At 60.8% G+C, this 14,434-nt stretch overlaps 1 protein-coding gene across 1 annotated transcript in view; it reads right to left on the reverse strand.

Moving 5' to 3' along the window:
• Window positions 1–4,899: 4,899 nt before the first annotated feature.
• Window positions 4,900–14,434, reverse strand: part of GALNT2 (polypeptide N-acetylgalactosaminyltransferase 2) — a 152,346-nt gene continuing 142,811 nt past the window's right edge. Inside the window, exons 15-16 of the mRNA XM_037166766.2 lie at window positions 11,140–11,259; window positions 4,900–7,491 (exon numbers count right to left, since the gene is read on the reverse strand). Of these exons, the coding sequence (XP_037022661.1) occupies window positions 7,336–7,491; window positions 11,140–11,259 (276 nt within the window). The 3' untranslated portion in view covers window positions 4,900–7,335. The remainder of the gene's footprint in view (window positions 7,492–11,139; window positions 11,260–14,434) is intronic.

Here is a 14,434-nt window from a genome sequence, read left to right on the forward strand (position 1 = left end):
CCAGTTTGGATTTTCTGCCTCTTAGGCTAACCTGGCTCACAAACAAGATGCGGCAGCAAAGGACTGTTTGGGAGGAAAGGCCTGAGGTTGGGGGGCACCGGCAGGCGCTCCCCCCCCCATTGGCCTGACCCCACAGTGCCGTGCAGATCAGCTACGTGCTTCTCAGGGAAGCCACCGGTCTGTGGTCCTCCGTGGGGCAGCCCCGGTGGACAAACCGGATGCTGTGGAGACAGTACACACGTGAGCATGTCCACAGCATGCTGTTGGCACTGCACGGAGCCACCGAGGTCACGTCCGCAGCGAGCAGCGTCCCCATCCTGACCCGTGTCGGGGGGCACGCTGGGGGCTGAGGGGAGGCAGTCGTGCAGGACTGCGGGGGCGGCTCCCAGGGCGAGCTCATGCCCCCCACTTCCAACTCCTCAGCAGGTGCGCAGAGTGGGTTTCGGGGGCATTATGTGACACCTGAGTCGTGCAGCTACAGTCAGCAGGACGGCACTCGAACCGGGTTCTCAATGGAAGATCCTGCTCTCAGTTGGCAGGGAGCTTGCCCTCGACCCTCACTGCGTGCATGTGACAGCTCTTTGGGGGGTTCAGAACACGCGGGGGCAGAGAGAGAGCAGCCGCCCACACTGGCCCCAGGCCAAGGGGGCGGGGCGTCTGACTTCATCTGCAGAGCTCTCCCGGAAACCTGGGATCATGGTGTCCCCAGGGATCAAGGGGTTGGTTCCTGCTGAGCCTGTCCCCTTCTCTGGGAGACGCCGTCTTCACCCTGGGTCCTCACACCATCTGCCCTCTGTGTGTCTCTGTCCCGAGGCCCCCGTCACACAGGATCAGGGGCCACCTCAGTGACCTCCTTTGAACCGACTTCTTTAAAGGCCTGTCTTCGAATATGTTCTAAGACAGAGGTCCCCAACCTTTTTGGCACCAGGGACCAGTTTCGCCTTAGGCGATTTCTCCACGGAGCAGGGTTGGGGGGATGGTTTCGGGGTGATTAAAGCCCATTGCATTCAAGGTCCCCTCCTGCTGTGCGGCCTGGTCCCTAACAGGCCTGGGTGGGCACTGAGCTGTGGTTGCAGACCCGGTTCTAAGGCACTGGTGGGGGGTGGCCAGGACTTCAGCATACGAATTGGGAGGGGACAGAGTCTCATGAGCCTCAAGCTTTTCCTGCTTGGCCACGGCCCCTGCAGCTGCGTCCCTCCGCCCTCCTGTTGTCCCAGACCGGAAGTGGCCAGGGCGACCTTCTCCCAGTCTCGCTCGCTGCATGTGTCTGTGGGCGGGGGGGGGGGGGGGAGACGCTCAAAAGCACTTGGCCGCTGTGGGTTTTAGCCAAGTGCTACTGGTGCTGGTGGGCAGGCGGGGGTCAGCGGCGTCCTCGGGGTCGGGGGGACCCACACCCTCCCCTCCTTCTCGGTCTCTCCATCTGCAAACCCTGCAGGACGCTGGCCTCACCGCAGCTCACCTGCCCCGGCCACGGCTCCTCCCAGAAGGCCCTGCCCTCCTCAGGTTGGCCATCCCAGAAACTTCCTTGTAGAGCTGGCCCAGCCTCGGGGCTGCGGCTGCACCGTCCATTTCTCACACTGCCTGCCGTGTCCTCTCTCGTCCTGGACACGGAATTAGCGTCAGGTCTGGACCCGAGTCTCCGCAGCCCCCCCAGCCCTCCCACTGCCCATTCTCTCCCGAGGCCCCTGGGGTCGAGGACAGGCCAGTGCAGGCCGGACAGCCTCGCTCTCGTCCACGTTTCCCTCACCCTGCAAAGTAACATGTTCACCAAAAACACGGCGTTTCCAACCAAAACCTCCTTGGTCCCGCGTCGCTGTCCTGCCTCCTTCTGCACGCACACATCCCCACAAACCGGCAGTGAGACCCAAGGGGCTCCTGGTAGCTGCAGCCCAGGCTGGGGCACTTGTCACGTCTTACCTCTCCTCTCGACAGTGACTTCATGGGGTGAGCAAACTGTCCCTGCTGCAAAGGCCAGGTTCAACGAGCTTCCTCAGGTGACATGGGTGGTGACAGGCAGGACCCAGCTCGGAAGCCCCAGCACCCAGGGCACCTGCTGGCTGCTTTTTGTCAGAGCACCTGCGGCTCCTGGCTGTCGGGAGCTGCACTCACACAGGGCCTTCCTCAAGGGGCTTCGCTTCCTACTTGGCCTCAGAACCAGGGCTGGAGCCAGGTCCAGGGTCAAGGTCAGCTAGAGGGCTGGGGAGCCCCTGGGCCAGCCCTGCAGATTCTCATCTGCTCTGCTCTGCCCCCCACACCTCTCCCACCTGTCCTGCAGTGAGAGGACAGCTCTCCGCTGATGCTCAGAGACGCCCCAGGTCGCAGGTGCCGTCCCACGGAGACCCTTCGTATTGAGAGGGTCCAGAGACCTGGGAACGACGGCATCTTTATTTCCATGCACCTCCGGCTGACTGTGGCTGATAAACTGGAGGCTTTGTCACCAGTTAAAAAATCAGGTATTTTCATGTGACGTTAATCACTGCAGACTTTCCATCATGTTTGCGGTGCTAACCACTCTGAAGTTAAAACAGCCGTTAGACATCAGGCCTTGTTACTTAACCAAGTCAGAAGCACGTATTATAAAAATATTTTGATAACTGTCCCCGTATAATTAGCCATCTTTCTAGTCCCATGCGATGCGTTTTATTCATTTGAAAAGCAAGCTGTCAGTCAGCAAACCGCAGAGGACCGGGGTGGTGGCCCGGGAGGCCCTGTCGCTGCGGCTCCCCAAGGACACAGGAGCCCTGTGACCCCTGGCTTCCTGCACATCCAGCGCTTCCAGAACTTTCAGTGCTGACAACTGCCGTGGGTGACCATCGCTGGCTGCATAAGCCCTGGGGTGCAGGTTCTGGGCCATGGGGCCTGGAAGTCTGTGGGGTCGGGTGTGTCTCCCCTAAAGAGGGCCCGTGAGAAGGACAGATGGACGGTGGGGGGTGTGGGGAAGAGAAAGAGGATACGAAGAGACAGATACACGGGGGAAGCATCCTTTGTTTTCACCGTCTGCTCGCGCCCTGATGGCGGGGACAGGTGGCAGACAAGTGGTCTGCTCACAACGTCACACCCCAGGACCGAGCTGGGGCCTGGCCAGCTTGGGGTCGCTTGTTATTTGAGATAATAAACGTCCTTTCACGAAACTGCGTTTAGTTGGGGTTTCGGCCACGCAGGGCTGGACGTGCTCCAACCGACCGCTCCCTGCAGTTCGGGGGCCCCACGGACAGGTTGTTCCTGGAAGCCCTTGGGGAAGCCCGAGTCTCCGCCCCAGCCCTGGGAGGCCGACCCTCCCGCCCCCGAGGGCCCACACATCCCCTCAGAAGCGCAGGGCCTTTCTGAGGCTCCGCTTTTATTCTCAGGCCTGCGTTCACGGTCTGGATCTGAGTTTAACTCCCCGGTGGGATGGAACCCACGATGTCTCTTCTGCAGCAGTCCCCCGACCAGCCACAGGTGCACAGGCAGAAGCTGCCAAGGGTCTTTCTCGTCACTTCTTTGGGACCCTGTGGACACGAAGCCTTTTGGAAACATGACACACGTTTCCAAGCCATTGGCAGGCACAGGTGATACACAAAATCAAACACATACACACTGTATTGTTACTAAATGGCTCAGAAATACGTAGTACATCTAGGAAGGCAATTTTCTCTCGGGTCAGTCCATGGACAGAGATGGCGAGAAGAGCTGTTTTATTTTTCTGGCTGAATAGACATTTTTTTTAAATGGGAAATATACTGTGGAACCAAGGAGCTGAGTTGGGTTGTAACTACTCTATGAAAACTTTGCAAATGTCTTCTCTGCTCCAGTCCAGGGCTCAGAGAGTCCCCCCCCCCGCCCCCCCAACTCATCCCTGAGTACGAGGCGGGCCCTTCTGTCTCCCCGCCCACTGAGCATCACGCCCACTCTGAGCCTGCGGAGCACTTTGCCTGCCATCTTCTCCTTCTTCCTTTTTTTTTGGCATTTAACATGCTTCCTGTCCTCCTTGGTCTCCAGAACTGTCAGGGCAACAGAGTTTCTCAGAAAATATTTATCGAGTGAATAAACTTTTCCCTGTTGCCAAAGCAAGAAACACACACACGGATCCCTCCAGGACTCTGACCGACACGGCACTCACGCCGAGCTTGTTTTGTTTCTCAGGAGGCAGGAGAGCCGGATTTGTGGTGGGCTCCACTGCAACAGAGAAAGGGGGCGTGTAAACGTGGCCTCCAGAACGTCGGAAACACTGTCTGGGCGGCCCTTCTGGCACCCCACCCCCTCACTCGATGTCACTCCAAACCACTAAGAAGAGCTGGTCAAGGTTGTGTGTCCCTGACACACCTGTGTGGCCACCGAGAGGTAGGTACTTTAACAGGGTGAGCATGTGCGTGGGGAGTGGGGTCGGGGGGACCTCAGCCAGCCAGATGGACTGGAGCGCTCAGTAACCGGAGAACAGGCACATGGACTTTAAATACTGTGCAAATATCGCCTGCCTTTCCCACCCGGGTTCAGACTGTGGGCTCTGGGTCTGGGTGCCCGGCACAGACTCCAGGTGAGCACCTAAGAGTGGTGTGACCTTGAGCAGGTTAGCCCCTGACCTTGGGCAGGGTCGCAGCTTCAGGCGCCAGCTCCGCAGCTGGCTGGAAAACACAGCCCCAAACACGACCTCTCAGGGTACTGAGAAAATAGTGAGAATGTATTCAGGGGCCTGGCTCCGTGCCTGGCTCACCAGAAACCCACTGCGAATGGGAACGGCTGTTACTACCAATAAGAATCAACCACAAAAGGGCGCAGCGGTAAAGGGGGAATGCGTCTTAGGAGTGTGACAGGAAGTGGCAACTGCGCAGCACCCCCTGACGCAGACAGACCCTAATCAGCGCTGGGAACACCCGCCGCCTCCCTCTGCCCAAGAACGACTGCAGCTGCCGCCAGGGAGCGTTATCTATAAAGTATCTTCTCTTTATTTAAGTTAAACAATTTTCAAGGATGGTTTCCATCTATAAAATGGACAAAGTACAAGCTCTGTACAGCAGTTCTTTTAAAAAATCAACTGGAAAAAAAATTACCAAACTATATTTTGAATTTGCAAAACATACTCACAGACACCACCATCTCAGCGCTTACAAAGACACGAGAAAGGCTGTCACCGGAGGGCGACGGCCGCGCCCCGTGTTGCTCGGGGGCTCTTGGGAACGGGTCTGCGTTTGTAAAAATGGAGCGGGAGGGCGGGGCGGGCCGGTGACTACAAAATAAAGCAACCACAGTAAGTCACTTTGGCACACACTGTGTCGTGTAAACATAGCTCGCCTCATGGGAGCCCTCCCAGCCCGCCTCTGCTCCAGGCCTCCGTGCAGGGGGCCACGGCACCTGCTCAGGGACAGAGAGACCCCCCCCCCTTTGAGGGACAGGAAGTACCAGTCCCAGGGAGCAAGGTTGGCTAGACGGCGGGTTGGGTGGGGGTGTGGGCGGAGGACCGTGGGGACCCTATGACAATTTGTTTTCCGTCAGCGGGTTTCTCTAACAGCAGTAATCGCTCACAGGGGACAGGCCCGACGACAGAGGCCAGGTGCCGGGCTGAGGGCTCCAGCTGCGCCTGGATTCAACAGCCTCGCACAGGGACCTAAGCCTCTACCCAGGGGCAGACCCACCATCCAGCTCAGCCTCTGAGGACGTCACGGTGTGAGTTCACCCAGCCCCGGCCACCCCCGCCACTGGCGGGTGCCTGGTTGCCCGGCCGGGCGTACAACAGAGGAGCACAGAGGACAAAGGCACCGAGCCACGCTCTGTCCCCACCGCCAGAGCAAACTCGGGCAGAGGAGGAAAGAGCAACAGTGTCCCCTTTCCTCAAAGAAACGCGAGGGGCCGGGTGGCACTGGCAGTGTCAACCCAGCAGGGTCTTTGGGACCACTCTCACTCTGTGACCTCCCAGCGCCTCCGGAGGGGCCTGAAGATGCGCTCAGCACACAGGCCCCGCTGCGTGGAGCTCGTGGGCTGCCCAGCATGGCCGGCCCCTTGGAGACCGGGCATGCGTGGGAGGGCTGGGCCAAGGGGGCCGCGGCCAGAATGACCAAGCAGCCCTGCTCTGGGGCTGGTCGCTGCAGGTGGGGACACCTCAAAGGCAAGGAGGGCTCTGCGGGAACGTCGCCGGGCACGCAGGTGGTCGCCCAGGTGTTTCCTCCTGTTGCTACTTTTAGTTCGCGACTGTCTGTGGCTCACGCTGACTTCTGCTTCGACCACAGGCTGCTGCTCCAGGCCCGAGGCCCCGGCACCCGCGGGCTGGCAGTGCTGGCTCCCACCCTTCCTGGTGCTCGGCCGGAGCTCCCACGGCGCCCCGGTGGGGAGGGGTGGAGCAGGCAGGGCCGGTCCTGGGGCCTCAGGCCCTCTACGGCGCCGCTGGCACAGCAGGACTCGCACGATCAGCCTGGCACCAGCCTGTGACAGCTTCTGACAGTCACTGGGAGCTATGGGACTGGTTTTTTTTTTCCTTTGAGAAAAGAAATTTAATTTAAAAAGACCTAAAGCAGTATGTGTCAAAATAAGCAACCCGTCCAGGTTTACAGCTACCAAGGGCACAGAACGTGGACTCCAACACACAGCAGCGACCGACTCCCAGGCCAAAGCCAAACAGAGGCGTGCCGCCCAGGAAGGCCCCGCTGGCCGGTGGCCCCGCTCACGCGGGGGCCGCCCCCAGGGGCAGCGGCCACGCCTGCTCCTCCACACGGCCACGCACTGCTTCATGGGGAATTTACATGAGGACGACCTACGGAAACCAGAGGGGACTGACCGCACGCGCTCTCCTTACATGTATTTATATGTGGCGTCCCACCACGGAGAAGTTCGTATCAAACACGGGCGGACGCTGTGCACAGGGCCAGCTTCCCCGACCCCCTGTGGCTGGGCGCCGGGGGTCGGGGAGGGAGGAAGACGGAAGCCTGCGGGGCGACCGACGGCTGGTGGCCCAGGCACCACGTACGGCCGCCACAGGCCGGCAGTGGAGCTGTGCGGCGCTGGTCTCGCTGCTGCGACGGAGCGGCCCGTGCCCCTTCCCTCTCCGAGTCCCCTGTCCGCACGCCTCCGTGGTCGCTGGGGACGCCCCTCAGTCTGAGCGAGGCCCGGGGGGAAGCTGGGAAGGGCAGCCGTGGCCTCCGGAAAGGGGGCCTGGCTGCGTCCTGCGACTTGAGGGGGGCAGTACTCCTTCCTCGCCACGTCCTCGCCCACGCGGCCCTCGGGCCTTGCAGCTGGGCTCCGACCTTCAGACCTTGATGGAATACTGAGGTATATAGTTTCACGGACAGTTTGAGAGACACGATCGACAAGCTGACCGACCATCCGACGTGGCCCACGGGGCAGGAGGCGGCCGCCGCCGCAAAGCCGCTACTGCTGCAGGTTGAGTGAGAACTTCCACTGCTGGGACAGCGCAGGGCCGCACACCTCCACGCTCAGGCCGCCCGCCTTGGCCGCACGGCTGTCCAGGCACAGGTTGCTGCCCACATGCCGCAGCTTGGAGTTGCCCTCGATCTGCTCCCATTTCTGCAAAACACAGGGGGCCTCACCATGCGAGCATGAGCGAGGGGCACACGTGTCCCGTTTCCACAGGCACGTGGCTGTGTTAAAACCCACACACATTCTCTTCTGGTGTCTGGTCACGAGGGCTGGGGGTTGGCAGGGGCCCTGAGACGAGGCAGCCGCGGGCGCTGCCCAGGGCCCGGAAAGAGACCCCTGCCCACGTTGGTTTGCCACTGGAAACCCCTGCCCTGCTGGGGCCCACTTCGCTCACCCCATCCTGTCCTGCCCTGGGTGTCCCCGCATCCAAGGCCCATGCTCTCCCCGAGGAAATTTGCATCCATTCAACAGAGGGCTTGGTCTGATCCTTTTCCCCAAGAAGGGGGCCACAGGAGCTGGGCCAGCTCCCAGGGGGCACAGTCCAGCCCCTGGCTGTTGGAAGGTGGCCCTAAGGGACCACACTCAGGTGAACAGGAGGCACTGTGTCAGGTGGGACAACAGGATGCGAGGTTGTGGCCAGAATGTCAAGTGAGGAACCTATTTCTACATTGTGCCTTTTCTACTAGCGTGTGAGCTCCCGGGTGGGTGGGAGACCCAGTCTCAGCCGCCCTCCAGTCCCCCAGTGCTCTGCGTGGCAGGGACCAAACAATATTTGTTGTGTTCTGAGTGTTCCACTTGTAACACAGGGTACAGTGTCTCCTACTAACGTGTGCACCCCCCACCCCCACTAGCACCACCAACCCAACTCAGCCAACCGACCAACCAACCTCAATGACCAACCGCCCCATCCACCAGCCAGCTCAGCTCCACCCGCCAATCAACCTGCCGAGTCAGAAAGCAGAGTCCGAGGCCCGGCCTGAAGGGGGCGCCTCACCCTGTTGTTTATTCCCACATAAAAATCTCTAATGCTTATTCTTAAAAAAAAAAAAAAAGCAACCCCCTTTTTGCTCCCCAAAGCTCTTCCTTCATGAGTGTGGTCTGCGATTCTAATTAACTATTTACACCGTGCGCACTGAGGCTTCTTCCTGTATTTTTGCAAATCCTTTTGATACTGTGGGAGTCAATTTTCTTCCTCTCGCCTTCCCTTCCCCTCTGACTCCTCAAATGCACACAAAACACGGACATACTGACGTGCCTGAAAACCAAATATTCCAACCAGCAAGACGGTGCTGCTTTAAGATAAAAATAGCCAGGGCCTCTCCTCAAAGGGCAAATGGAGGAGGCAGGGAGGAGCCAATCGCTGGGAATGGACCCCCCACGGGGGTCGCGGGCACGCAGATGCCCTCCAAAGGACCCCCGCGCGCCTCTGTGCAGCCTGCTAACCGGGAGCTCCTGCCCACAGCGAGACCCGTGTGGTCCTGTGGGCATGGGGGGGCTGCCGAGGCCTGCCTGGCGCCCCCCTTCGCCCTGGCCCCCTCCTGCCGCCTGTCACTGCTGGCGCTGCCTTCCTCCACCATCACGGACAGTGTGCGCACAGCTGCCACCACCACGTGTCACTCTGAGGGGCCAGGGACCAACCTGACAAAGAATGCAGGGTGAATGAAGTCCGGTTCCCTTCTCGGGGTAGGGGGGGTGTCTGTCAAGCCTCAAAGCGTCTGCTAAGCGGAGGGCCTTGAAAAGCGGTCGCCCCCCGCATCGTCCCCCTGCCATCCCTGGGTGGCAGCTCCGCCAGTGCGGACAGCAGTCCGGGGGGCTGTCGTGGGGGAGGGCGCGTTCCTGAGACATCGGGGCTCTGCGGAAACCCAGTAGGAACCTCACTGCTAACGGAACACCCCTCTCTCAGGGGTCAAGTCTCGGGGCAAAGGGTTCACCAGGTCCTCACACATGCCACGCGCCCAAACAGCCAGCTGCGCGCAGGCCTTTCAGGGGTGTCGGCGAGGGTTCCAGAGAACTGGGACCGTGGCAGGCACACCTGTCAGCCCTGAAAATGAAGCAAGCCCTTGCTAAAGGAACTCCTCCACAGACGAAGCACCCGTCTGTTCTCTAAAAAGGCCTGGAGACCACGTGGAGTCAGCGCTGCCCCTTCCAGATCCCCTCGGACTGGGGCAGGTACACCCCCCATGCCCAGGGGAAGCTGGGCAGGGCTGTCCCAGCTGCAGACCTCCGGGTGGCCTGGGTCCAAGGGACAGCGGCCTCTCTCGTTGAGCAGTCCTTCTTACCCCCCAGGGTATTACACGGTCAGAAACTCTATCCTCGGCACGAGGGAATATCACGAGGACCGCTGACAGTGAGGAGAGCCCTGAAGAGCAGGCCCCCTGCCACGCCAGGCCGGGGGTCCACAGAGAGGAGGAGGAGGGGCACTGCGGACGGCCCTCTGCAGCCCCTCTCGGACACCTGGGGTCTCTGCAAGGGACCTGGGCTGGGCCTCAGTCTTCAGGGGACGTGGGACAGGGGACTGACTCTGGGTCTCTGCTTCCCCTGTTGTGAAACCGTGTGGGACCAGGTAGGTGCCCGTGCAGGCTCCCGGCTGCAGCGGGGTCTCCGTTTCCCTGCACCCACCTGTCTCATTAGGAGGGACCATATGATGACCCAGCACCCTACACGTTGGCACCTGGGAAGGTCCTTTAGGTGCCTCACCATCTGACACTGGCCACTGACCCACGGCTCAGGGAAGGGTCTGCCTCCGGCTTCCCACCCAGGGGCACACCAGAGAGACCAGCGTGAGAGGTGAAAATACATTCTGAACTGTCTGAAAACAGTGTCGGGCAGGAACCCCAGCAGACACACCTGGGTGCGGGCTTGCGCTAGTCTCATCCACGTGGACTTCGTCACTTAGGATTTTTGTAAATCAAAAGTACGATACTCAATGAATAAACAGAAATGTGCGATTTCTCTGAAAACCCAATAGCACGGGGGAGGAGAACGGGAAGGTGGCTGGACGAGGTGCCACCGGCCTCTGGTTCAGACGAAGGGCCCCCCCCCTCTGGCCTGGCTTTCTGCGCCAGGGTCCACCGGTGTCGGCGCACAGAAACGACCCGGCAGCGAGCCCCCCACCAGTGACGTGATTAGCGACCTGGCCTGAGGGAGGTCTGAGGGAGCAGCAGGTTGTGGGGACCCGGCCACGACGCTCAGCACTCAGACCCACACAGGCCAGCTGCTGCACCCCATCTCCCCGTGCTCACTGGTGCCACGAGATGAAAACTTTCGGGGTGCCCACGTGCAAGTGAGTGCGCAGTGCGGCTGCTGACCAGAGGCTTCGGAAAAGGGACTGCCGGCACCAGAGGCTTGCAGCCCAGCCCGCGCCCGGCCCTGCGCCGGTCCTTACAATCCGTGGTGGGAGCGGGGCACCATCAAACAACATGGCCCCTGCCTTTTCCATCTAATTAGAGGGTGAAGCCCGCGTGTGAACAGACCAAGAGGAAACAGGAAGACGTGAGCCAGGATGGACGCCCTCGTGGGAGAAGGAAACGACAGGCGGAGGAGAGGAAGCGAACTGCGTCCAGAGCAGGTGCTGGCGGGAGCTCACCGCCTTCAAGCTCACCGCCCAGACCTGCCAAAGCGTCCCAATCCCACGTCCGCCCAGGCCTGCCACACGCCAGGGGCTCTGCACCGTGTTGGGGTTACAGTGGGGGGGGGGGAACTCAAACCGAGTAAGGCAGCTGGACATGAATCACGTTAAGTGCTCAGTGCGGCCAGTCGGAGGGGCCCAGGCACCCCGAGGGCCGAGAACCGTACCTGTCTGCTGTCGTTTTCTCGGCAGCCCTGCAGCTTTATGAGCGAGCCGGGTGCCCGGTCCACCACGGTCAGGCACAAGTCCATGTGCTTCACCGACTTCTCCTTGGTCAGGGCCCACTCCTGGAACACAGGACCACACAAGGTCAGGGGCATGGGCCAGGCAGGGCTGAGGACTGAGAGGAGTGGGGTGGGGGCCGGAAAGGGGGCGGGGAGCTGGGAGTGGGTCCCCAGAGCCAGCGCAGAACCATCACGTGGCCCTGGGCCCGTGATGCACATCTGCAACTGGGGGTCATGGGGGCCCACGGTTGGGCACCAAGGGCTGTGAGAACCCGAGTAGGATGAGCATTCTCAACCACGTGGGCCCCGATGCAAATGCGAGCACCCACCCACTTTTCTGTCATTGAATGTGAGCTGTGAACACTGCCTCTCGGGCTGGGCGACCACAAGACACAGAGCTCAAGGCCAACTCTGCTCACGTTCGGAAAGACTCTGCCCCAGGCACGTGTGGTTTGAGAACAGCATTGGTGAGTGCGGACTGCAACATGTAAATGTTCTGGGTGACACACAGCACAGGTGAGCAAAATGTGCAGTGTGCCGCCTCACAACTGTGCATGCGCGTTCGCACGCTTGCGGCGCAGCGTCCGTGGTATGCCAGTCCTTACACCAGAGCCCCATGAGACGCTACTATTAACTCTGTATCGCAGATGAGAAAACTGGGCTGGAGGGCGGAAGTAACGGCCCGTGATTTTCAAAACCACACACGTACCCCCAACATCCTCACATGAACCCTGAAAGGGCGGGGACAGAGGGGCGAGCACGGTCATTTAGTCTGAACACTACACGAGGCCGTGTGGACGGGCAGGAAGCTGGAGGGCGAAGGTGGGCGAGTGTGGCCACGGGCAGGGGCAGGCTGGGGGCCTGCTCTGGGCAGGGCAGCCGGCGGCGCAGGGAGGGAGGCTTCTGCCCTTCACTCTGGGGCTCGGCCTTTCCAAAGGCCCTTGGACGTCAGTGCCTCACTGGTTGTCATAATTAGACATCCCAAGTACACGCCGTGCGGAATTCTAGGGAAAGTCATTCCACGTCAGACACATTTGGGAAACACTGAATTCAGACCCTGTTTCTCTCCTGCAAATTCATCAAAATGTCCAAAGTCGGAGAGCAGAGGGACCCGCTTGGCCTGTTTTCCTGTCACCCTGTCCCCACCCGCCCGCATCGGGGCTCCCGAGGCTGCACTCTGCAGAGCATTTCTCTGGGAAGGCCACACGCAGCCCCGAGGGTCGGTCCAACCCCTCCCCCAGACCCTGCGGCGCTCTTGTCCTGTAGGGGGCGCTGCCAGGGCCGCAGCAGGCACTTCAGGATGGCGTGTGGGGCCAAGAGGTCGCTGGGACCGTCACCAACCTGACCCAGAGACACCCTACTCTCGGGCTAGAGCAGGGGGATGGTGGACGACTCTGTATGGGAGGTTCTAGACTGTCCTGCGAAGCAGGGGTGGAAAGACGTTGGAAGGTTTGCTGACAACCAAAGCTCATGTCTGACTGTTCCCCCAACCTTCTCGCTGCCCTGCGCTGCTGGGAAAGCAGACCTGAGGCTGACGTCCAGAAAAACCAACTCGGCTATGCCACGGCTGGGCTAGTGGCCACTCTGCTCTTCTACCATGTGTACGGTCTGAGCTGGTAAAATAAGGTTCAGAAATAGTTAAGAAGTGCTTTTTTGAGCTGCCATTCTTAAAAAGCATGGCCATTAATCTCCCCATTTTCCGAGCTCTGCTGAGGCTGCACCAGAAACCACAGGGCAGCCCTCACTCTCCTGGGGCGGGGGCCCCACTTCCAGGAGGAAATGTTATGCGGCCACTCATGTGACGTCCATATGGCACACAACTCGCAGAAGTGTCCCCTTCCACCAGTTCAGATGGGACTCACTCACTACAGGTTTGTGAGTTGGAACCCCAAGCAGCAAGCATGGGGGTCCGTCTCCTCAGAACCGTACCCCACCCCGTGTGGTGCCACCAGCAGCCCTCAGCTCTCTGCACTAATTAAAGTTCAGTCCGGTAAGAAGACGCCCTCAGTGACACAAACCGCAAGTGGGGTGCTCAGCATGCAGGCTGGTGGCTTCCGTACTGGAAGGTCTGGAACATTCTCGCCATTGCACACAGCTGTACCAGACCAGAAAGCGGCTCTCCGGGCTGCAGGCGGTCCCAGGAGGAAGGCGTGCCCAGGCCTGGGGCGTGCCCCGCTCCTGCTCCCTGCTGCCCTGTCCTCCACTGGACAAGCCCCGCGGCCCCGCCGCTCACTCAGAGCCTCCTCCCCGGGGGCTCCCCGACCAGAGCCACGGCCACGCGCCTTCCTCCTGGGGACAGAAGGGGGGATGGCACAGGCCAGGCGGCCCGCTGTCCAGCAGCCACTGGCTTTCGTCACAAGCTGTGGGCTGAGAGGTGCAGTCCATCCCCACGCTGGCAGGGACGAGCTGGGCCAGGAGGCCCGGTGGACAGCAGCAGGGTGCCGGGGGTGCCGAGCGGGGCCAGCAGGACACCCTGCGGGGAGAGTCGGCACACACTCTCGTGTTAAGTGAGCTCCACCGACGAGACTCGTTGCTTTCCAGGACAGCTGCTGCCTGACAAAGAAGTGACCCCCGACTCTCACTGGGTCCTCCCCACTGCACAGGTGGCAGAGGAAACCCGGACGCCCAATGGGGGAGGTGCAGCCGCCCTGAGGCGAGGGGTCGGAACTACGGACGGTGATTGATTTGGGTCGGCACCAGCTGGACTTCTGAACCGCCGCCAGGTGGCCAGACCGAGGCCTGGCCTTCCAGACTCAGGTGAGCCAGCGCCTGGGGAATGAGGTCCATCTGTCCCTGTGCTCCCAGAGCTGCGTGTTTCCAAGGGTGAAATTACTCCAGTGTTTTCATCATGGTCAAGGACGAAAACGGAGAATACCGACCTGTCCCTGTCCTCACCCCGAGGCCCAGGCGGCGGGCAGGACCACGCTGCGTGTGGAAGGAACCACGCCTGCACCGGGGCATGAGCGACGGCCACAGCACGTGGTCCCACAGGGCTGCCATCACGGGGGAGTCCACGGAGGCCGGGAGGGCCACCTGGTCCCCTGGCAGGAAGCGAAACCTCGTTTCCCATCAGGGCCCCAGACAAAGGGCTGACAAGGACACGGCGATGCTCCCAGCAGGACGCGGCTCCCCGCCCCCCTTGCTCGGGTGACCTGCGGACACTGTTCCCTCCACTCCCCCCTCTGCTCTGCGTCCCCCCTTTCAGGTCCCTCTTCTGGGCCATCAAACACTGGCAGGG

Source organism: Artibeus jamaicensis, unplaced genomic scaffold, assembly GCF_021234435.1.
Source record: "Artibeus jamaicensis isolate MK-2021 breed Jamaican fruit bat unplaced genomic scaffold, CSHL_Jam_final contig_467, whole genome shotgun sequence".
Taxonomy (NCBI): Eukaryota; Metazoa; Chordata; class Mammalia; order Chiroptera; family Phyllostomidae; genus Artibeus; species Artibeus jamaicensis.